Consider the following 22,910-nt stretch of genomic DNA (forward strand, 5'->3'; position numbering starts at 1 on the left):
TAATTGTCCCCTCAGTCACTGGTAGTCACCTCTCAGCCAGAGAGCTGAGCTGGGGCGATGGAGGCAGAACTGTCTCCTTGCTAAAAGACATTTCTGCCAGCTCAGCCTGCAGGAACAGGTCAACTTCATGGGCAGCTTGGTAGAAAGTGGTGCTTGGGCTGTGTCCCTTCAGGTACCAGCAGAGCTCTCAGCCAAACCTCCTTCGCCCACATTAGGCTGTGGGGACACTTGTTAAAGGCAGAGGCTGTGGCTTTGCCTGCCTGTCAGCTGAGGGAGGGAGTTAAATGTTTGATACACCACCACCACCTCTGCTGGCTGCCTGTGAGGACACCAGTAAGTCCTGGATGTGCCCGGCCAGCCCAACACATGTGGGCACCCAGAACAGACAGGGCCCATTAAGAGTTAATGCTGGTAATTAGAGATGAGCAGCAAGAGCTGGAGGTTCCAGAAGGATGACAGTGGGTGTGAAACACTGTAACATTCCCATTAATCCGAAATGTCTCCTCGCTGGCCAGAAAGAAGTGCCCAGATTTTTTAGTCAATATTAATTTTACACTTGGCACCACAGGAGAGTGTGAACTGCTGAGTTCACAAAGGGCCTGCCTAATAAACAGACAATAGAAAATCAGAAAAGCGAAGACTGAGCTCACTTGCCCGGGCAATGGGAGTGTAATAACCATGAGGGCTGCAGAGGGCAATGGAAAATTCTGAGCCATAATGAGGAGTCACAGCAAGTGCCTGTGCCTGGGCTCTCTGGGCACAGGTGGGAGCCGGGGGAGAAGGTGGGATGGTGTAGCACTGTGCGGGAGGGAGGAGGACTTGGATCTGGAATGAGAGACAGATGAGGAGGAGGAGATCACGTCACAGGTGTGCTATAGGCTTGGAGGGCCAGATAAGAAAAGCAAATTGTTCCCCTGCAAATGAATCCTAAGCCTGCTCTCCATTTGATTTCCTTTAGAAGAGAGCTTGGAATTTTAGATGGGCTCCCGTGTGTGTGCCTGCTGCCTGTCAGCTCTGCTCTGCCCCTCCCTCTTTGATCACCTCTCCTTTAAACAGGCCATTCCTGTCTCCTGGTGGCCTGCAGAATACTAGATCTCAGGCTTTCAAAGCTGCTGTGATTAGCCAACTAAATACTGCAGAAGGGGATGAACTTGATTCCAAAGAGCCAGATGCTATAGCTTTCTAATAAACCCAAGGAAACTCTCTGGGAACTGGAGATAATTATAAGAAAAACACATTGCTTTGTCAGACATGTTTGCCTGCTTTCTTCAACTTTTAAGCTGTCTGCAAAACTAGTTTCTTTTATTCAATCTTGTTGCTAGCACGAGACTTTCCAAATCCAGAACTACAGAACTTCAGCACTGCCTTGCAGCTAATCCGTGGGCACTTCAAGCTGACATGTGTCCTTGTGCTTCATGCCTCGGCCTCTCCTTTCTTCCTGGAATAGCAGGGTCCAAAGCTGGATAACAGACTGAAGGCTTCATTTCCTGCTTTGGCTGAGCTGGTGTTTCAAAATAGATTGATTTTTTTTCTGCAGGATTGTTCTTTTAGTTCCATTTCCTTTTCTTCTTAATGAACACTTCTGATATCTGTGGAATCTGAATTCTACCTCGATTGAAATGGCACCGCTGCTATCAAAATTCAAAGCCTGTATCTGAAACCCCAAGCCACTGAAATCCCTGGCAAACCTAGCACCTGGTTAATGAATACATCTTGAGGAGCCCAGATACTTTATTTTCATTTCTGTCACACAGTTAGTGTTTTTGATCTGCCCATTGAAGAAGCAAGGTGAAAGAGTAAGAACTTGCCTGTCTCTGCATTATCTGCCTGTGACAAGCTGCCAGTAGCTGCTGATCTGATCAGCTGTAATATTCAGGACTGATTTCTGGATAGAAAACAACTGATTTTGTTTAAGATCAGAAGAGGGAAAGAGGCCTGACTTTCCCAGCAGTTGTGATCATGTCAGTGAGATGAGAAACAATGAAATGCACAGCATGTGAAATCCGTGGAAAGAGAGAAAATGAAAGCCCTGGTAAAGAAACTGGGAGAAAACAAAATGACAAAGGAACAAGGGGGATACACATGAAGTGCATGGGCAGGAGAAGAGAAATGGGGCAAATTTGGAAGAATGCTGAATTCCCAGAGCCTCTCGTGTGAAAAGGGGAAGGTTTGTGGAGAATTTCTTAAAATATGCCATGAATGAGGACAGGGATGGGAGATGGAGAAATCTTACATGGCGTGGAAGCAGAGTAGCTGGATGCAGAGACCTCCTGCAGCACGAGGTGTTCCCTTCTCTCAGGGGTGACATGGCACCAAACCTTGGAGCCCTGTGCCCAGACAGAACCAGCAGCCTGTGTAGATGTCCTGGGCAGAAAATCTCAGAAAGGTCCTGAGATGTATAAAAGATTGGCAAAGAGATAGGAAACAAGGTAGGAGAAAAATGATCCCAGTGGAAGGATGCTACCAGGGGAGTTTCATGGGTTGATGCTGGGAGTTGTACTGTTGAACATATTCAGGAATGACCAATGAAAATAGGGACAACAGTGAGACTTCAAACTTTGCTGTTTAAAATTAAGTTTTTCAAGACAGAAAAGGCAGCGGTCAACAGTGAAGAATTGTTGAAAAACCCTGAGACTGAATGGCTGGCCAGTGAAATGGTGGATGAAATTTCACGGGAATAAAAGGGAAATGAGGAGTGCAGAGAAAAACAGTGATTGTTGTGCATATAAAGTCATGGGCTTGGAGTTGACCAGGATCTTGAGGTTATGTCACATGGCCTCATGAAAGCCTCAGCCTTAAGAGAAAGACAAATCAAATGCTGGAAGCTAAGAAAGAACAAACCAGAAAACACTTGCTCTGTTCTCTGTGTGTGTGTTTGGTTTTAGTGTTGTTTGGGTTTGTTTGTTTGTTTGTTTTAATTTAAAAAAGCCTGATGTGCTTCCACCTTGAATACAACATCTTGTTTGGTTTTCTTCATCCTCAGGGAGTTTCCTAGACATGGGAAAACTCCAAAAATAGCTTCTGTACAGAACTGAATGAGAAATTGTCCTGAGCTTGGAGGAGACATGGCTGAGAAGTATAGCAAAGGTGGAGGAGCATGGATAGGGACTGTTCATTGTCTTCCCCTATGCAAGAAAACCTTGGCTTGAACCATCATGAATTTCCTTACCTGTTATATCCTAGGATGATTTTTCTCAAGTACAGTGGAATTGCCCCTCCTAAGGAACGCTGCTTTCCTGTCTGTCTTTCCTCGGAAAAGGGAAGACAAAGCCCCTCTAGGTAAAATCCTGTCTAATAATTTATGGATTCACAGTTCTGGCCCAGTCTCCAAGTAGAGTTTTGGCTGCAGAGGGAGTTTCCTCGCCCAGATGAATCTCTGTCACTGGTATTTATGCCATACATGCATGAGAATCCTTTTGATCTCTGTAGGCATCTGGAATTCTTCTGCTTGGCTAACTGGCAGCAAGCCTGGCTCATCGGAGCTGGCAGCTGCAAAGGTGGAGACTGATCAGAAATAGCTGGAAATTGGTAGGACCCTTTCTGGAGACCCCTCTTCCTTTGGCTTTGAAGGTGCTGCACTCTCCATTGCTGTGTTGGCACCATTGCTTAGAGAGCCACCTGTGTCACCTCTGTCCCCACAGCACGGGGCCTTCCATGAGGGCTGGGAAAGGGGGAAGTGAGAAGGTGGAGGTTGGAAGGGGCAGGGCTCCAGGTGGACTTCAGAGCACCTGCATATTCCCACATAGCCTGTCTTACAGGAGGCTAAACACACCTGATTTGCTATCTGCAATCTGTGGCTTAAGGAACTTGAGGGGGCTGAGCAGGACTTCTCACATCGTGTAGGCTCCCTCTGTTTTATGTGCATCATTACAGACCTGAGCTCTGATCCCTTGTCTCTGTGCAAGGTGTGTGTAATGTTTAGATCATAAAGATTAAGGCTTATATTTGTCCCTGTACATTTAGCACTTAAGGAGAAAAATCAACACTTACCAGGAGAGCCTGTGTGAATGGCTCTTTCCCAACTAATCCCTACTTCCATCACTTCCCCTTACCGAGTCCTGTTTCTCTGCCACAGTCCTCTCAACACACCATTATTGTCACCTTTAATAAATCCACGTGTGCCTGGCAGAGGGGTGTTTTGATGGGTGTGTAATTGCTTGGGAGTCCCTGGGGCTTTTCCTCTAAGGAAGCAATGGAGAGTAAGTGGTTTACCAGAGTTCAGAGCAGTGCTGCTGGAGTTAGGGAAGAAAAGAAGTGGTGTGAAGTACCCGAGATGTCAGAATGGTAGAGCCAGAATGTTGAAGCACAAGTGAAGTGTGCAGAGAAGAGGGTGGAAGGAAACAAAAGGATCCAAAGAATAAACCTACCAGCAATTTTTAAATCAGATTTTCCTAGTGTTTGATTTCTAACAGCTTGTAATCAGCTAATGCTTGTGCTGTCAAAGCAGGTGTTTGACCATCTCTGTGGGTTCCAAGTTGCATGTGTTTCAGTGACTGGTAGTTTCTGAGAGCCCTACCTGCTCAGCCATGAGCATAAATGCTCGTGGGTGTCTGGTAATGGGGGAAAAAGCCTGCAGGTTTCCCTCTGGGAAATGTGTGGGCAGAGTGCCGCTGTGTGGTGACACGGAGCACGGCGTCCTTGGCACGGGAGCTTTGAAGGAGCATCTCCTGGAAGTTAATGCAGGCATGACTGATTTCTTCCCAGGATTTGGGTTGTGCTTGGTAAAGGAGCGGGAGCAACACTTCAGGACCTTGTATTTTGATTATATGTTGTTTTTCCTTCCCTTCTCTCTCCTGATAAATGTGTTCTTTTCCCGGTCACGTATGTTAACATCATGCCTTTCCTCAAAGGATAGTGAAATAAAGGGGTAAGAACAGGACATGTATAGATAATATACTGAGTTGTGAAATTTTGTCCGGACTATACGCTGCAAATTGTGTCAGGTATGGACAACACAGGTTCAGGGAATTAGGGCTGTGCTTTCTTGTACCTGTGCCAGTGATGCTGGGGCTGTACTGTGATCATACCTCTATTATAGTGTGCATTCTGCACCCACAGTGCTAAAACTGAGACTAAAGTCGTCTTAGTCCCTTGTCCTGACGTGCTCTTAACTTGGTCACTTGCCTTTACTAAGCAGGTCTTGCACCTTAGTTCTTGCTTTTCAGTACCTTTTAGCTCGAGGTCCTTAAATGTTAACTCTGTGGGTAGTTTGCTTTGATTCTGCTCCAGGGAAGGGAATGCTTCCTTCTGAAGTTGTTTGTAAGATTGAATAGAAAAGAGAACAACAGTAAGAGCAGCCACCTTGCCAGGGGCATAGCCTGTGGGCTCTGCCTGTGCTGTGAGCCTGGTGCTGGCTCTGCTGCTGAGCCATCAGTGTGCTCAGGGCTCTTTGCACACATCCTCCCGAAACAGCCTGGATGCAGGAGCTCTTCAACCCAATCAGAAGCAATTTGGTAGTATTTAGAAGTACATGTGAGCTTCCCCTTTCAGTCTTGTAAGACCTAGGAGGATTGAACTAGTGATGTCTTGAAGCTGCACATGGGATTCCCATTGTCAAATCAGGGAAGGGAACACGGTAGGCACTGCATTGTTGCTCCATTAGCATGAATTTCCTAAGACATGGCAGTGATTCTCTTGCTGAGACACACTGGCCTTTGGTCTGCCTGAGAACTCTCTACAGGAGCACTGGAAGAAGGACACAATCACACCTTGTGTGTTGCAATCTTCAGAATGGCCCTGTTCAGATGTGGAGGAGAGGCAGAATTGTCTTACACTGCCCCTCTCTCCCAGAAATTCACGCTTCCCAGCTGGGATGTGCAATACCCTCTTGCCAGCAAAGCATCTTTGGGTATCTGTGTGTCTTCATGAGGAGCTACTGCACGTCCTTTAAACACCCCACCTTTCTGTGGTGCTGCTGTGCTGCTCCTTTGGATGGCAGCCTGAGGGATAACCATGGGCCTCAGGCATGTACATCTGCCTCCATATGTGCAGCTACCCCCAGCCTTTGAGGGCTGCCTGCTACACCTGCCAGGCTGTGCTCCCAAGCCATAAGGTTGCTGCTCTGTGCCTCAGGGGGTAGCCCTCTGATGTGGACTGCTTGCCAGGGATCCTTAGGCTGGTGCTCTTGGTTGCCTCTGGTCGCAGAGAATTACCCAGTCTTTACCTTCCCATTGGGATCTAGTCCTCATTCATATTCGGCTACCTGCTGGTGGAAAGTTCATTTTGTGTTACAAAGGTCCTTCAAGGCCATCCCCAGGCCATCTCACAATGTCTCCACATGGCTTTATCGAGCAAAGTGTGAGCTCTTTCTAATTCTAGCTGCACCTTTCTTGCCTGCAGCAAAGCTGTTCCCTCTTCACTTTGCATTCTCAGTTGTCCCACCTTCCTTGTCTGCATGTTGTCAGAACAGTAACTGTCTCTTTCTATAAAGGTAGAAAAAGGTCACCCTTCTTACCAGCTGACAGTGTTTATGGCATTACTTTACCAAGATTTATCCTTCTCATTGCAAGAGTCAAATTCTACCACATCTGGTAATTAATTGGCAGAATTTGGGACCTGTAATAGTGAAATATTCTTTAGCTTTCCCAGTGTGAATCACAAGCTTTGTAGCTGTAGAACCAGCTGGATTCTGAAGCCTCTAAAATAACACACAGCCAGTTCAGGAGGTTTTACAGCCATGGAGTACAAGTAGAAATTAATTCTGGTTCCCCAAGAATCACCTGTTCTGGCCCTTTGATATATACAGTTCTGCATAAACATACTTAACCAAGACCTAGATAGAAACCTCATGTCACAGAAAAGAAAGTTGGGAGGCAGCCCAAGGAGCTGCCAAACACACTTCATCTCTTGTGAATCCTTATTACCATCTATGCCACTCCTATTGCATGAGTGTGACCCATTTGTAGTTTCTCCATGGGAAGAGGCTCCACAAACTCATAACTTATTCCAGTGGTTTGCTGTCGGGACCATTAAGTCATTAGACTTTCCTTGGTGTTCAACTCAACTTTCCCTTCTGCATTTAAACTAACTTTTTATCCTATCCACACGTTATTACTTTCCCAGATGCTGCATTATTCCATTATCATATCCTTTCTGCTCTCCTATCTCTAGGTTTAACAACCCAGTTTCTCAATCTTTCCTCACAGACCATGTTTTCTAAGCCTCTGAGTTTTTGGAGGCCTTCCAGCAAGTCCACAACTTTCTCAAAGTGAGATTTTGTAACCCTGTGTCATCCAGAGAGTTCGAAATTGCTGATGAACATAATATGAAAGAATTAAGAAATATAGGATTATGGGGCACACTTCCATTACAGTCATAAAATAGAGCATGGCAAATCTATTTCTTATCTTGTGGAAATCACACCTGAACCTAATCTCCAGTTAAAATATTCATTAATACAGCCTGAATAATAAGCACATATGAAACAATTACTATGACTGTAGCTTTCATTACATTTAGGAGATACAGGTTTGTGCACCTGAGAGGTTCTGACAAGATCAGGATAGCAGAGAATGAAGCTTTTTATACACACCTGTCTAACAGAAAGGGATTAGACACAAATGAATCTATGCTTGGTGTTAGCCTACATATATCACACTGTGCCACAGTGACCAGTCTGGATTCTGGGAGAGTGAAGATAAGGAATAGGAATACAGGCAGAGAATTGCACTGCATTGTGGTAAAATCTGGATGTCTCCTAAAGGAAACTAGTAACTATCTCAGAGGCACAAACCAGCCCTTGTGTAGGTCATGCCTTGCTGCAAACAGACAAAACCCTCTTGTGACATAAATGTCTTGGCAAGGTCACTCAGGAGGGGAAACCTTCCTAATTTGACCCCCCCTTCCATCTAAGGAGAGGGAATTTGGAGCACTCCTGTCCTCTAGATTTGGCTGCTGCTGGTTTTTTTGCTGATTGGTCTGGGTCAGGCTTGTTCCTCCTTCGTGGGACCTCCAAGAGAGACATTTAACCAGTGTGCAATTGTGACCAGGCTTCAGCCCTGGGCCAGGAGCTGCTCACCTCCACAGCAGCTTCTCTGAGGTGCTCTGGGGCAGAAACAGGGCTGCACAGAGCAAGGGAGAGCTGGGCCAAGGGTGAAAAGAACCTGCAGTGCTCACTGCATGGAAGGGACAGCTTGTGAAATGAAAAAATCATTTTGTGTTCCCAAAGGGCTCCTGTGATCCTGGGAGTGGTTTAATGAGAGTAAAGGCCCCTCCTGAAGTGGGCAAATTGCTTTGGTCACCCTCTTGAAAGATGCTAATATTTGGAGATGACAAGAGCAGAACAAAACTAATTTTTAATTTTTTTTTTTAAGGCTTTACAGTGGGAGGCTAAAGGAGTTCAGTCTGTGTAAGTTTTTAGAAGAACAGTGTGAGTGGACTTGTGATAACAGTGTAGAAGTACTGCTGAGGAGGGGAGGTGGGAAGGGGTAGGCTGGGTGCTTTTCTGAGAAAAGGATGACAAGAACCAGCACCTGCAGTCTGATAGCACATGAATCAAACTGTAAATGAGGCACACTTTTTAAAGGGATTAGTCATTGGAAAACATGTCCAGGGGTATGGTACATTCTGCATCCCATGAGACCTTCTCATTCCCTCCAACTATCTGCAAGGAGGGTGCAGCCAGGTAGGGGTGCAGTCTCTTCTCGTAGGGGACAAGTGACAGGACAAGAGGAAACAGCCTCAAGCTGTGCCAGGGGAGATTTAGGTTGGACATCAGAAAAAATTTCATCACTGAAAGGATGATCAAGCTTTGGCAGGGGCTGCCCAGGGAGGTGGTGGAGTCACCATCCCTGGGGGTGTTCAGAAAACACCTGGACATGGCACTCAGTGCTCTGGTTTAGCTGACACGGTGTTTGGTCAAAGGTTGGACTTGATCTTGGAGTCTTTTCCAGCCTTAATGGCTCTATGGTTCTGTCTTCTAATCAAGAACACATTTTCTGGGACTGAAGGTTCTGTCAAGTATGAGAGTTTTGGACTCAGTCCAAGGATAACGATGAAGTGGCAGTCATTTATATACAGAATGATCAAATCATTCCTCTTGGCCCTAAATACTAATGAAATTATGACATGTGGATATTAAATTAAAGACACTATTCTCAAATATGTGCCCAGTAAAGATTAAATAGGACTCCATGTTCCAATTTTATATTTGACATTTCCTGACTAGAAGTTTAATTTCTAGAATAACAGTAATGTTCTTTAGCACTTATGAACTGTCAACCATCTCTGGTTTAGTGTTGTAGAATCAAGTTTAGTACTTCCCTGCTAGGAGGCATTTTCATGAAATGCAGATTTCTTCAGTTCATACAAAGTATAACAATTCAAGTTCTGACTCAGTCATTATGATTACACCGTGTTTGTACAGCACATGGACAGCTTTGTCTCTAGTGATATTTAAAAGGAAAATGAAGTATTTTCATTAAAAAATGAAAAAATTGCATGTATTTCCATATGATACAGTAGTGCTTATGCTGGAGGATTTTTGATAAATAACCTAGATATATTTAAGCACTTAGATTAACAGATAATAACTTTCAGGTACCTAATTTCATATGCTATTTAATAATTTTTGGATTAGACATTGTTGCAGGAGTGATCAAAGGCTTCTCTTAATATTTTGTGTTGATTTTATTAGTTGTTAGGAGCTCCAAATAAAATCTTGAGCCACTCTGCCTAAGACCTGTGTAATTACATGGTGGGAAGTGTATATCTTCCCAAAGAAAATATTGTTTAAAATATTGTCTAAAGCAAGATGTTACTTGTTTTGTGTGTTATCCCCACTTCACATGTGGGAAACAGGGTGAAAAGAGAAGGTGAGGTTCCTGAGGTCACAGAGGCAGCCCCGAGAACTGGCCACACTTCCAGAGCCCCCATGTCCATGTTTACCCAGGAGATCGTCATCCCCCTATGAATAAGGTCAGGATTGATATTTTTCCAGACTGCAGTAAATGATTTAGGTGTCGTGCTGACATTTAGAGAAGTTACTGAGGAACTCAAGTGGTGCAAATCTTTCATATGGATGACTCTGAGAAAAAAAAAATTAGTCTTCAGTTTATGCAGCGGTGCTGTCACTGTGAGCAATTTACTACTTGACATAAAGAAGAGTCTCAAACGTTGTCTCTAAGATAATGTAATGGCTTTTATATAGGTACAGATTGAGATATTTGAAGTCTCTGGTTTTGCTAATGGTGATCTGCCAAAAAATCCCAATATACATGTCTTAAATACACCAAGGCAGCCATATGAAAAGTCTTCATTCTCCTTTGTAAAAATACTTCTAGGGACTTCTGTGAGAGCTAATGGTTGTTCACATAATTAATACAAAATCCCTAACTTAGACCCACGCAACATCTCCTTTCTAAATACGTTTGTGCTCAACTGAAGTCAGCTTCCCATTTTTATTTGTGGCTTATAGTAAATGCCCTCAGTGCGTTTTGCTCTCAGATTAATAACCCCTTTGTCATCACAAGCCTTCCTGGGGCTACCCATTTGGGATTCTTGTTTTGGTTTGGTTTCTTTCATAAAACAAGGTCAGCAATGATTCTTTCTAGCACTTGTAAAGAGGGAAGTCTTCACTTATTGGTCTGCCCCCCTTATTCAGATAATTCATTTCGCATTTGGAGACCTTGTTTTCCGTAAGCGGGGCAGTGGTACGAGCTGGCTGGTGCGAGTGGTGTGGTTGGGGATTTTTCTGCTTTCTGGCCGTTGCATTTGGTGTGGGATCCAGGCGGGTCGGGGTGAGCTGGTTTCGGTTGCTGTCACTGCTCGGGGCTGCCGTCAGAAGGAGAGCGCTGGCAGCGCTTGCTGGTTCCATATCGCGAACCGGGAGCGCAGCGAACGGCGCTGGAGGGCTCCTGAAATGAATGTGTGCAGAGGCCTGGGTTAGCTGCCTCTGCCAGGGCAGGAGGGCTGTCAGCTGCTGGACACCTCTGTCTGTCTCTCCTGCCTTCACTGCTACTTCTGCGGGGCTCAGGTCGAGCAGCGCTGCCCAACTGCTCCCCAGGTAAATCGTGTTCCTTTCTTACTGTAGCGTTTGAAACGCGCGTGCAGAGCCCGTGCTGGAGGTTAAGGCACGGGGATTAATACATTGCAGCTTGGGAATTGAGAAAACCTACTTCCAAACAGCCTAAGGTGCAGGACTTGCTGTCTCATATGTCCCTGTGCCAGGTGCCACGACGCCAGTCCTCACCAGGAAGTGCAGAGGGCCATTTCCTGGGCTTGCACAAGTGGACAGTGCTTTGCAGATGTCAGTAGTTGGGCTGAACAAAATAGTCATTCTGCAGAGGAACGAGGCTTGATGCTATCTGAAATGAGAGCTGTGATTTTTAATCTTGAGTAAGCACAGATTTCTCCTTTTTCCTTTGATTTCCCTGTAAATACTGTTGGATTTTTTTCCCATCGATGTATCTCTGCAGTGCTTGGGGTGCTTGCTTTTTGGTGACAGTGTCTAGACAGACTTATAAGATAGGAAAGAGTCCTTTAGAATAAACATTGGAATGTTGGGGCAAATTCCCTAAGGGAGAATTTTAACAGGCTCGTAATGCTAGGGAGTCTACAATCTGCACAGAGGCATTAAGTGGCACTGACCTGGTTTGATACTTTTGGAAGTATCAAAGTGCTGGAATTGTCCTGAGAATGAATGAGAAGTGTCTCAAACCTCAGGCAGTGGTCTCAAGGCTTGAGGTCCTCAGTTTGGTACATGAGTTTTCTTGGATAGAGACAGTGAGCTGAGCCCCCTGTCCCCTGCCCACTGGGGTTTGGGAGTGGGAGAGGTTCTGAGTGGCTCTGGGGAGCCCCAGCTCCCACTCCAGCACTGCTCTGTGTCAGATTCCCAGGGCAGGGAACTTCAGCTCTTAGCTTTGTGCCAGACTAGTCCCAGGAGCCTTCAGCTTCCTGGGGAAAGAGGGTGAGGGTGTGTTTTGCTGCTCAGCAGGATGTGGCTGATCCTGAGCTGTATTTCTTCAGTTGTGACGGCCTCTCCTTTGTGCTCCTGAGCACGAGACACAGGGGAGGCTGCTGGTGCCTTCCTCTAATAATGCCTTGCTGGGGGTTCTTAGGGTCACTCTACAAATAGGGATGACTTACTCAGTCCCTCCACCCCAGGTTGAGGGAAGTGTTAATACTTCAGTTTTATTCCATAACCTTCTAGACAGAAAACATGAAGTTAGAAAGATTGTATGACTTGCCCAAGTCCAGAGTCAGGAACAAATTCCAGATCTCTCTTCCTTGCTGGTCTTGGTATCCAGCAGTGCTTTTCCATGACTTCCTGGGGTGGGTAACTGCCTCCTTGCTTTGCTGGCTCTGACCATAAGAAGCCTGGGGCTTTGGCAGGGCTTGGAAGCTGATGACACTGAGGTAGGATTGAGGTTGAGCCCTTGAAATCTGTGGCAACCTTCAGGGAAAGTCCTGCATATGCAGATGTGAACAGGACCTCAGTGCAGCTGGCACTGCACGTGTGGCCTGATTCATTCTACAGGCAAGTGCAAAGCCCCATCTTCCTGAGGAAAAAATGGGATTTTAGGCTAGCTACAGAGCAGAGCCATGGTGGTATTCCTATAACTAGTTGTTGTATGGATTAGGATGGGCAGGGTTGCCTCTCAGAGCAGCAACTGGCTCAGATATCTGGACAGAGAGGAATAAGTTGGCAGGCACTGCATCAAGCAAGGTTTGTTCAAGAGAGCTCTTGCAGTACCTTGGTGTTATGCTGATCCTGGGCAGTCAGGAGCTGGGAAATAGGAAACAGAGACTGTTCATGGCCACAGTGTTGCTTGAAACTCAGTGATCAACAACCCTTCTCCCATGTAGCTGTGCATATCTCTAATGTTAAAAAAAGCTTCTGGCACTGTTTCTTAGTCAAGAGGTCTTTAGTCCCAGCCATCAGCACTTGCCTGCCTTGCAGTCTCTCAGAGAAGGCCCAGACGGGATGGCCTGTGCCTGCCTCACTCGGGTTCTGTCCCCTCAGCCCCATCCCCAGCACAGCTCAGCAGTCAGGGAGCTGCCCACCATTTTGTGCACAGAGAACTGAAACACTTGAGGGCACCTTCATGAGGTTGCACAGAGAGGCCTAAAACAAAGTTGGAAATGTAACTGTTGGTAGAGCTACAGAAGTTCCCGTTCAGACCTTGAGCAGGTCCCTTGCACTGAGTGGAAACACAGAAACCCATATGATCCCTGTATTTTTTGTGCTCTATAAGCTTAGTTTCTGTCTTCTGACCTGGGTATTTTATCAGTCCAAATATGCTGGAGGTGCTGGAATAGCTTGCTGGCTGAATCACTTTGGAGGCTGATGCTATTCATGTTCCATAAGACCTAGATTTTGCCCACTGAACTGTTGCTTAGCCCATGTTTCTCAGGTATGCAAGAGCTTAAGTTAGTCCAACTGTCCTCACTGAAAAGCGTTTTGAGAGTCAGGATCCTTGGAAGTGTTGAGTTCACATTGGAAAGAGTGTAAATAACAATCAAAATGATCACATCCAAGAAACAAACAGGCTGGCTTGTTCAGCCAGGCAAGGTGAGGGTGATCAGCTTGATGTATTTATCTGGTAGAGTGGGTTGAAAAATGGAGGAGAGAGGAGCATTGCTGCTGAAGGGCTCTGGTGTGATGCAAGAACAAGTGACAATAAATTGCTCATTAAGAAAAAAAAAACCCAGCAGGCAATGAACTAGGAGACTTTTAAGCGTGAGATCAAAGAAGCCTTAGACTTAGCCACTCAGAACAGTCAGGGAAACCACCTAGAGATGTTAGTTCTGGTTTTGAGAAGTGATTTATGAGACTATGGCAGTTAACCTTCTGTTGCCACAAGCTTGATTTAGTAGCCTGTAAGTTCCTCATTTTGCAGAAAAATCTGGTAGAAGAGGCACATCTGCCAGAGTGTTACTGCCTCTGCTCTTTCCCAAGGGAGCTGTTCCAGGTCCTGGCTATCCTGCTTTTCTGCTGGAACAGTCCGTGGGGAACTGCTACAAGCTGTGTTATTTCTTGATCTGTGGCGAGATCTGAAAAGATCTGAGCATTTGATTTCTCAGAAGGTGAAAGTAATTTCTCATAATGCGAGAGCAGCTCGTTATTGCTGCAGTTATTGGAATGAGGAGTTTCTTTCTGCCTGGCTTCCTTGGTCCTCCTCTTTAGATGTCTTGACTAACAGAGTCTTTTTATCCTCCTCTGCTTGATGCAGGGCTTGGGCCAGGTTTTTCCCTCCCTCTTTTACCAGAGGAAGTGAAGAGTGACCATGCTCATGTCAGTGAAGTTACCCTGGGTTTGTTTGTCACAGGTGACAGCAGCACAGTGGTGTGTGCTGCTAAGGGGGAGTTGTGCTTGGTAGATAGCTTTGCCTGTTATTATAGAGACAGTGACAGCATTAAGGCTGTAATGAAGGGTCTCCTATAATCACACTCCTATTATCCTTTGGAAAAGGCTTTGTGAGCCTTTATTTTGTATGTGAGCACTGCAGCCAGAGAGTTGTTTTCTGGCAGTGTTGCTGTGAATCGTGCACGTGGTTTGGGGGTTTTAGTAGGATTCTCAAGCATCCACACTGTGTTTCTCCTGAGGACATAGCCTAAGATTTAGCTTCCCTGAGGAAACAAACAGGGAGGGGTTCTGCCATTTAATATACCTGCCCAAGTCAGCAGGCTCATCCCCAAGGCTTCCTCTGTAACCTGTGGGAAGGGAGAAGTCCCTAGAGAATATTGTTCAATACTCTGTATTAGGCTGTAACTCCATAGCCCCCAGGAGAAGCCTTGCTTTCCTGAGAATTTGTTATGGTAGAAAAGCTGGCTTTGTACAACTGAACACCTCAGTCCAGATGTGAGGCCTTGTGACTGCGAGGGTCCCCTGTCCTCTGCCAGGTCCCTGGGAATGCATCTGGGACATGAGGTGCTTTCTTTTAGGTGATGTCTCTGCAGCACAGAGGCCTCAGTACTGCTGGAAACATGCAATGCCACACTTGCCCCATTTGCAAAGCTGTGTATGTGGCTGGCATAATGGTGATTTAAGGCCCACAAATAGATAGGCTTTTTAGATCTTGCACCCTTGTGGACAGTCTGTAGGCCTGAGATTCAGCCCTGCTGGCTCCAATGCCAGCAGGGAGTGCAGTGGCCCTGGAAGGTATATGTGGGTTTTGGTACACAGTGGGGTTTTATATGTATATGGAAAGCTGTTGTTGAGAAATTTGGAGTCGAATTGCAGTGGGTGCTTTTGCTTTGTCTGCATCTTGCATTGACTCATGTGAAGCTTACAAAGGCCTTAAGGGCTGGTGCTTTTGTAGCTTTGCTTGTGTGTTTTTCTTTTCACACGAGGCTTCAAGAAGTGTGTGCCTTTGGTGGGTGATGAGAAGGTGGAAGAGATGTACAAAGACTGCTATCTCCTGGCAATCTCTGCATTTTTCTGCAGCCCTGCCTTCAGAAAGCTTGCCAGATACATGACAGACGTTGTATAGTGTATCAGGTGTAGCAAGCAATCATTGGGCAAGAACTGACTTTCTTTGCATCGGAGGAAAAATGAATTCTGTACACCAATACTGACGTGCAAAATTTGGATTCAATGCAGGTTTCAGTTACAGTGAACTTGTGAGAGAGGTTGTGTCAATAAGAGCAGTGGCTTCAGGGTCTGTAGTGACTGTGAACATTGTGTTGGAATAGGGAGTGAAAGTTGGGAGTTGTCTTGCAGCCTCTGTCAGTGACATTGTCAGATTCTGCATGTCCAGCCTGTGGTGACCAAGCAAAAAGTGCAATCTGAGACTGAAAAACAGAGTGCAAATACTTAACTCCACCCTCCTGTCAGCACAGCCTGCCCCAGATAAGCAGCTGCCATCTCTTCCCAGGGACCTGGCTTGGACAGCACTTTCACTGTGGTCCGTTCTCATGGCCATGTCTGTTCCTTTTCCATGGGTGGCTCCAGAGGCTTCAAGCCACCTTTGCAGCACTCTGGGCTGATCCAGCACCAGATGTGTGCAGCATGAGCTGGGGCTGGCTTAGAACTGCCTCTGGGAAGAGGGACTAAGGCTTCTCTGGGGCAGTCCAGAGGCTGTGCACCTCAGTGACTGCTGCCTCAGCTGGCCCCAAATGCCAGCACCAGCCTGTGTGAGCCCCAGTTCTGACCAGTAAAGGCAGGCACAGGGAACAGTGGCTGGCTAGAGGGCAGTGCATTTGTTGTCATCTTCAGTTAAGGCCCTCTCATCTTTGGAACTTGAACATCTGATCAAACTACAAAGCTCTGGTTACAGTCTGTAAAAGCACAGCTCTTCTCTAAAAGAGACTGCAAGTGTTTCATGCTTATCTCTCAGGGATGTGGTGGCAACTGTGAGTGCCTTGCAAGTACAAAGAAACTTTTTTTTCCCTAACTGTCTCCCCTCCAGATGCAGCCTGAACTCAGAGACCTTCACTGTAGTCTTTCCATCACCCTCTGATCAGAGGGTTTGATAGAAAAGCCGAGTGTGCAGCAGCACCTGTGAGCTGGGGCCCAGCAGTGGGCACAAAGGGGCATCCAGGGAGTTCACTAGGCAGGGCTGCTCATGCATGAACTGGAACTGAACCCAGCTGCTGCCCTCCAGCAGTATTTTCAAGAAAAAAGTCACACTTGTACATGGTGCAGCTGTGCCCTGGCTTGCAGGACTGCCTTTGCTGCCCCAGGTAGAGCTGCCAGAGGGACCTGGGGACACAGCAGCACTCAAGGCCCATGGGACAAAGAGCTCTTTGAGCTTTGCTGTTGGTACCTTTCACTTAGCAGGTGGAAAAGGAGAAATAAAACAGGTAAAGCAAAGAGCTGCAAAAAACCATTTCTCAGGTGGAGGTAGAAGAGCTTCTATAGTCAAGGCAGGTTATGCCTGCAGTGTCTAGGTGAGAAGGGGAAGGCGATGGCTTTGCAGGGAAGGTGGAAGTGCAGGGTTCATTTATATGCTCCTGCCTTCCTAAGCATTAAATGGAGCTGCTTTCTCCACTATACTATTCTCAGCTATTTATTTTGTGGTAAGAACTACTGATGAATGAGGACTCAGCTACCTTTGTCCAGCCTCCTCATCCCCTCTCATCTTCTTGAGCCCTCCCTCCTGTGCAAGAAGGAAAGGAGAGCCAAGATCTGGGGGTGCTGCAAATGCCTTTTCCAAGCAGATCAGCAAACTGGGAGCTGAACTCAGAGCCTTGTGTAGGCTTTGATTCACACCCAAGCAGGACCAGTAACTCCCACCTCTCTTAGTGTGCCTGGAATCCAGGTGTCTGCTGAGGTTCTGGTCGAGGTCACATCCTTCTTCCTGACTCAGGATGTGAGAGTGTCAAGGCTCACAGACTGGCACCTTCTCTGGCAGACATGCCAGAGGAGAAATCTCAAGCAGAAGCAAGGAAAGTCACTGGTTTCCTGTGTACCCTTAACAGCTCATGATCATGGTTATTTCTGAGAGCATGCAGGTTGGATCATTCCAACCACAGCAGGCACTAGAGCTTGGGGACAGGGAGGAGTCTGACTGACAATCCTGCTGATACAAACTTTCAGCAGATAAGCTAGTGCTCAGGACCCAAGCAAAATCCAAATCTGGGGGACTTGTGTTATGTAGGAAACACTGAGCCTCATGTAGGACCAGAGGCTGAGTGCTCTGAATGGGGCCAGGCATCTCTCCAGACAGTACCTGTTCAGTCAGTGATTAGGAACAAACTCTTGAGGGGCAGCTCCAGAGCCTGACTTCTTAGAGTTTGTACCCTGATATGTGTTCTCTCAAGCATCCTCATGTAAGGCTCTCTTTGCTGTGGACTTTGGTCTCAGGATTAGCTTTGCTGTCTGATGATATGGGAGCTCTGAAGGAAGCTTTGCCCTTGAATGGTGCATTTAGAACTTGCCACCACCACTTTATCTCCCACCTCCTTCCTCTTCAGGCAGAGGAAGCCTCCAAAGAGTGGAGTTCAGAGAACTGTAGACACTGATTTTGTTGGTTCAGATGAAACTGGCCAAGGAGGGGAAAGGTAGATGCTGGTAGCAGCATGTTCTGTGCCTGGAGCAATCAGCTCCTGTGGCCAAAAGCCTCAGAAAGCTGAGGAATATGCCAGGTGAGAGAATGGTTCTAGAATGTTTATAGAGCACAGTTATTCTTCTAACAGTCTGCTGGGTCCCAGACTCTTCTAGCTGATAAAAACAATAGCAAGCTGTCATGCCTGGTTCTCTCTCACTACTTCAGCCTTGCAGGTAGAGGAGAATCTGTAACAAGGTAGGGGAAAAAGGACACTATTTTTCTATGGACTGGGAAAGAAACCTGTTGGATTTTAATCTGCAGACTGTGAGAAGTGCCAACATGAGCAACGAGAGGCCAGAAAACCCTGTCTCATCTGCACCAACAGAGGGCCAGAAGAAAAAGAGAGGAAGACCAAGGAAGCAGCCACAGGTGAGGGCACATCATCTGAAGAGGCTGCCTGAGGATGCTCTGGCATTAGCCTGCTGGGATTTGCAGGCAGCCCTGGGAAGCAGCTTACTAACAAAAACAGAGTTCTGTGGTAAATGTTATTGCTGCTCAGGACAGCAGCAGGATGTGCACCCTGGGGACTCTGTCACTGCCCCAGCCGTGCCTCAGGCGTGGCAGGCTGGGACAGTTCAGGCCAGGGACCTTGTGAGGGGAGCTGACCAGCTCTCTGTTCTGACACTGGGCTCTGTGCTGTTCTGGACATTTGTAGGTCCCCCTCTGTTTCCACACCACTAGTAAGACAGAACAGAGGAGGCCTCATTCCAGGAGCCTTGGCCAGGGTTCTTGGAACTTGCTCATTTCCCCAGCCCAAAAGACAAAGGGGTAGGAGTATTGCTGGCCATCTTCTAATGCACCTCACAGCTGGAAAAGCAGAGACAATCAGCTGCTTAGTGATCTGGGTGCTATTACTGGGGTCCAAGACACATCAGAATGAGAAGCTGTAAGTTGTTCCAGGGATCATCCTGCTTAAATGGCTTTCTCCTTTTATCCCAGGAGGATACTGTGGAACAGCCATCAGAGACAAAACCACGAGGAAGGCCAAAAGGAAGCAAGAAAAAGACTACTGTAACTGAGGAAACTGTAAGAGTAAATGGCTTATGTTCTTTTATGGAGAGAAAGAAGCTGGCTGTCCCTCTGGAAGCATTGCTAGAGGGACAAGCTGGGAGCTTTCTCTTTGCTTAAAGATATAGTGAAAGTTGCCCCGAATTCAGCTCAGCTTTAATTGCCACCGTTGGACAAACCAGTTATTGTGGTTTTAGTCCTAACTCACCTCCCAGCCCTCCTGTGTTGCCACTTGCAGCAGCTTCCTTCCAGCATTTCTCCTCCACCACTGCCAAATAATCACAACCAGCATAGTCTGGCAGGCGTTTCCTCCTCAACTGTCCTCAGCTTTTTCTTTTTCTGCTACTTGTGAGACAAGACCTTTTATAATAAAAGTCACCTTGGCCAAGCTCAGCACATTAGTCACAGTGCCCAGCAAATATGAGAACTGAAAATATTTCCCCCCCCTTTGTTTTCAATAAAGGCAGAACCTTCTGGTGAGAAAAGGCGAAGAGGGAGACCCCGCAAGTGGGTGAGTGTGGTGTTCAGTCCTTTTTCCCTTCTCCGGTCACAGATCCTGGGGAACTTCCAGTTGTGTTTGCTCTTCTCAGGCTCTCTCTCTGCCACAACATTCTGTCAGCCTTGGTGGCCTGGAAATCATTAGGGAAGCCCTGACTGCCTTCCTGATCTCCTTTAAGATTCAGCTCCAGAAGAATTCTGAGAGCCCAGGAGAGCTGCTGTGCTTAATTTGAGACATACTAGACTTCCAGAGTACTTTCCCAGAGATTCCATCCTTTCTCAGATTGAGGGGTTGTCTTCCCAGGAGTCTTGGAAGACTAAAGTGTTTGCTTAGCAAGTCAGTTTGTCTCAAAAGAAGAAACTTAAAATTAAGCTAAAAGAGAAATTTGATGAATATGGAAACTTTGAGTCCTGCCAGCAGGAGGCTCTTTTAGGCAGCAAGCAGAGAATCAGTAGCTGAAAATAAAACATTTCAGGTGTGAAAACTGGATGAAAGCTTCTAATCAATAAGGACATTGAGTCCTGTTATCTGTTATCTGTCATTAGGAGTGATTAAAAACCCCACAACAGCCACAAACCATTATTTAGTGTGTATCACAAAAATTGCTAGACTCAAACCCAAACCTAAGCCCATTTTTGTTATCTTATTTAAATACACTGAGTAAGGAAATTTGGTGTGTTACCAGCACTTAAATCAACAAGATTTTCAAGTCAGAATCCTCAAGCTCTGTGGAAAAGCATCAGAGGCAGAAATGGCTGTGACTTAGAGACCAAAACCTTACCCAGGGAGTTCTGCTGGTGTCATCCATGGACTGGCAAATCTCAACAACAAGCAGGACAATCTAGAATTTTTAGTTTCAAAACAAATCATTCTGACTTTGGTTAGTGAAGCATTCTGATGTTTCAGTTCAAAATTAAACAGCTGAAGAGTTTTTGGGGGTGAGGCAAAACCAAAGCAGAAGAAAAAGAACAGCCATTTGGTTTTTAATCATTGGTAGAAAAAAATGTTGGTCAGGACAGGGAAATATCCTGAAAAAATGAAAGTATTCTCGAGGATGAAAAAATTTCTCCACAGTTGCATAATGGACAGATTTTTTCCAAGTGTTGGACCAAGGCTGGTAATATGGTGGTTTATTATGGATTCTGACAGGGATTCAGAGACAGTTGTGAATGTGTGTGGACACTACATGTGCTCTTGCCTATGTTTGGATGTAGGAATTGGCAAATGGATGTGCTGTCAGGGCTGCACAGTCTTACTTAAATAACACTGATCAAAGGCTTTTGTATTGTGTATTTGCAATTTTCTCTCTCTCTACCTAACTTTGTGTGGGGAGTTTGTTTATTTTTGGTGTTTTTTCTTTGTAGCCTCAAGCAGTGGTCAAAGAAGGAGAGTCTCAGGAAGGAGATCCTCAGGGAGGCGGCGACTCGAATTTGAACTCTGCACCAGCCACCCAAGGTTTGAAATTAGATAATCATAATTACACGAGACTAAACTGTGCAAACCATGCACGTACCCCCAAAGCTCTGGCACTGGCTGCAGTCATTCTGGTAAATCCTGCAAACAGGAGGATTTGGAAGGCTTCCAGGCACATTACAACAGCAGGGGTAGCACATTCCTCCCATCTAATTCAGTTGTGACTACTTCAGCAGAAGTGGAGGCAGAAAAGAGAAATGGGAGGAGAATCTGTATGTTTATCTTTCCAAGAAGTCACATATCTGAGGTTCTGGCCACTGTTAAAGGTGGTTCAGTGAGGTTGTCTGGCTGTGTTATATGCAAAGTGAAAATAGTCTATCGTGAATATCTTGCTGTACTTGGGAAAAAGAGAGTAGATGATCCCTTGGTGTTTGGGACATGATACCATTCTGGATTAACTCCAGCATGCCTCCATGATGGTCCTGCTCCCTCCTTCCTGGCTTGTCCTCTCTGGCAATGCTGGCACTAGCAGAGGTGCATCAGCAGCACAGAGGAGGATGGCACTGACCAGTTTAAGTTATCTAAGCTTCTCTGGGGTGAGATCCCAGATAACTGTTATCCCTGCTGTAGGAATGTACAGTTGCACCACCCAGAGCCCCAGCCTCACCTCAGCCCTGGGGAAGTACAGCTCCAAGTCCAGCCTGTACCGTTCAGGGCCGTTTCTGAGGTAGATTCCCAGAAAACTTGTGTGTGGCCAAGTCCCACCTTCAGTGAGCCTTGCAGGAAGCCATTCACTGAATGTTCTCTGTTGAGTGGGAGGGGGAAGGGAGCAGCAGCCCAGGGGAGGCAGATGGCCTTGGTGTGCCATGTGGTCCCGCTGCCGTTAGCACTGAGCGTGCCAAGCGAGCGAACAGACACCGGGCAGCCAAACCCAACCTCAGGTTCTTAGAAAGTCCCTGGAAATGCCACATGATTGAATGCCAGGGGAGTTAACCTCAGTTGCTCAATTCAGCTTCCTCTCGGGCTCCTGCTCCCGTATCACTTCCTGCCACGGAGCCGGGCGGTGACATCAGCAGAGCCGCAGGCTGGCGGGTGACGAGCTCACCCCCGGCCCCTCTGAGCATCGCCCCAAACCACAGCCACTGGGGGGACTTTCTTCTTCCTTTCAGTTCGAGTGGGACCAGGAGCAGTGACAGGAGGAATCTGTTTCCCTCCTGCTGCAGTGAGGTAGCAGCAGATGTGCCAGGATGGGCGGATGCTGCGGTCGGCGGGAGACAGCCCTGCAGCACATGGTAGTGCAGCACATGGTAGTGCAGCCCAGAGCCCTGGGTGAGCTCAGTGCTGGGGACAAAGAAGGTGTGCAGTTGGGGAAGGTGTGCACTTCTGTAGGAAAACAACCAGCTAGAAAATCAGTGGGAATGAGCATGTGGAGTATGAAACCTGGCAATCCTCTGGAAAACTTCTTAGTGATTGTTACTTGCTCAGGAGCTTGAGATGGAGTGGTAATCCTGGCTTAAAACTTCTGACTAAAGGGGAAGCTTGCTGTTCTGACTTACTGGAAGCTATAGATCCTGGGGCTTGTTTGCAAGCACAATGCAGCTGTAGCAGCTTCCAGACAAGTAGTTTCTGGATTAACCCATTCTGTGGGTCTGGGTTTAACGAAGATGTTACATGCCTGCAAGTTTTTGTGCTACTTGTGCAGGAGGCTGCAGCTCTGAGACTTGTTAGCAGGAGTCTGTGTTCACTTAATGATCTTCTGCCACAGCCACAGCCAGAGCTTTGGTCATTGAGGGGTTTGTTGGTTTGCTTTTTCCTTCCAGGTGAGGGTTTTTGAGGTGCTGCACTAGGGAGGGCAGGGGAGCATCCACGGGCTTGCCCATCCTGCAGGTTGTACACTGAACAGCCCTGAGTGGGAAGGAGATCTGCCCTGGGCTTCGTGTCTGCAGCATTGAGATGAATTACTGAAATAAACAGTGACTGACTGACTGCCTTTCAGACAG

The 22,910-nt window shown here is 46.6% G+C and overlaps 1 protein-coding gene across 2 annotated transcripts in view; it reads left to right on the top strand.

Annotated features, from left to right (window-relative positions):
• LOC108638902 (high mobility group protein HMGI-C-like) overlaps positions 1-22,910 on the top strand; it is a 51,030-nt gene that overhangs the window by 24,264 nt on the left and 3,856 nt on the right. For both annotated transcript variants that reach the window (XM_018068590.3, XM_018068589.3), the window contains exons 2-5: positions 18,252-18,359; positions 18,930-19,016; positions 19,462-19,509; positions 20,862-20,952. In XM_018068590.3, the coding sequence (XP_017924079.1) occupies positions 18,270-18,359; positions 18,930-19,016; positions 19,462-19,509; positions 20,862-20,952 (316 nt within the window). In that variant the 5' untranslated portion in view covers positions 18,252-18,269. The remainder of the gene's footprint in view (positions 1-18,251; positions 18,360-18,929; positions 19,017-19,461; positions 19,510-20,861; positions 20,953-22,910) is intronic.

The sequence above is a fragment of the Manacus vitellinus genome, unplaced genomic scaffold (assembly GCF_001715985.3).
Source record: "Manacus vitellinus isolate BGI_N305 unplaced genomic scaffold, ASM171598v3 scaffold_14_pilon, whole genome shotgun sequence".
Classification (NCBI taxonomy): Eukaryota; Metazoa; Chordata; class Aves; order Passeriformes; family Pipridae; genus Manacus; species Manacus vitellinus.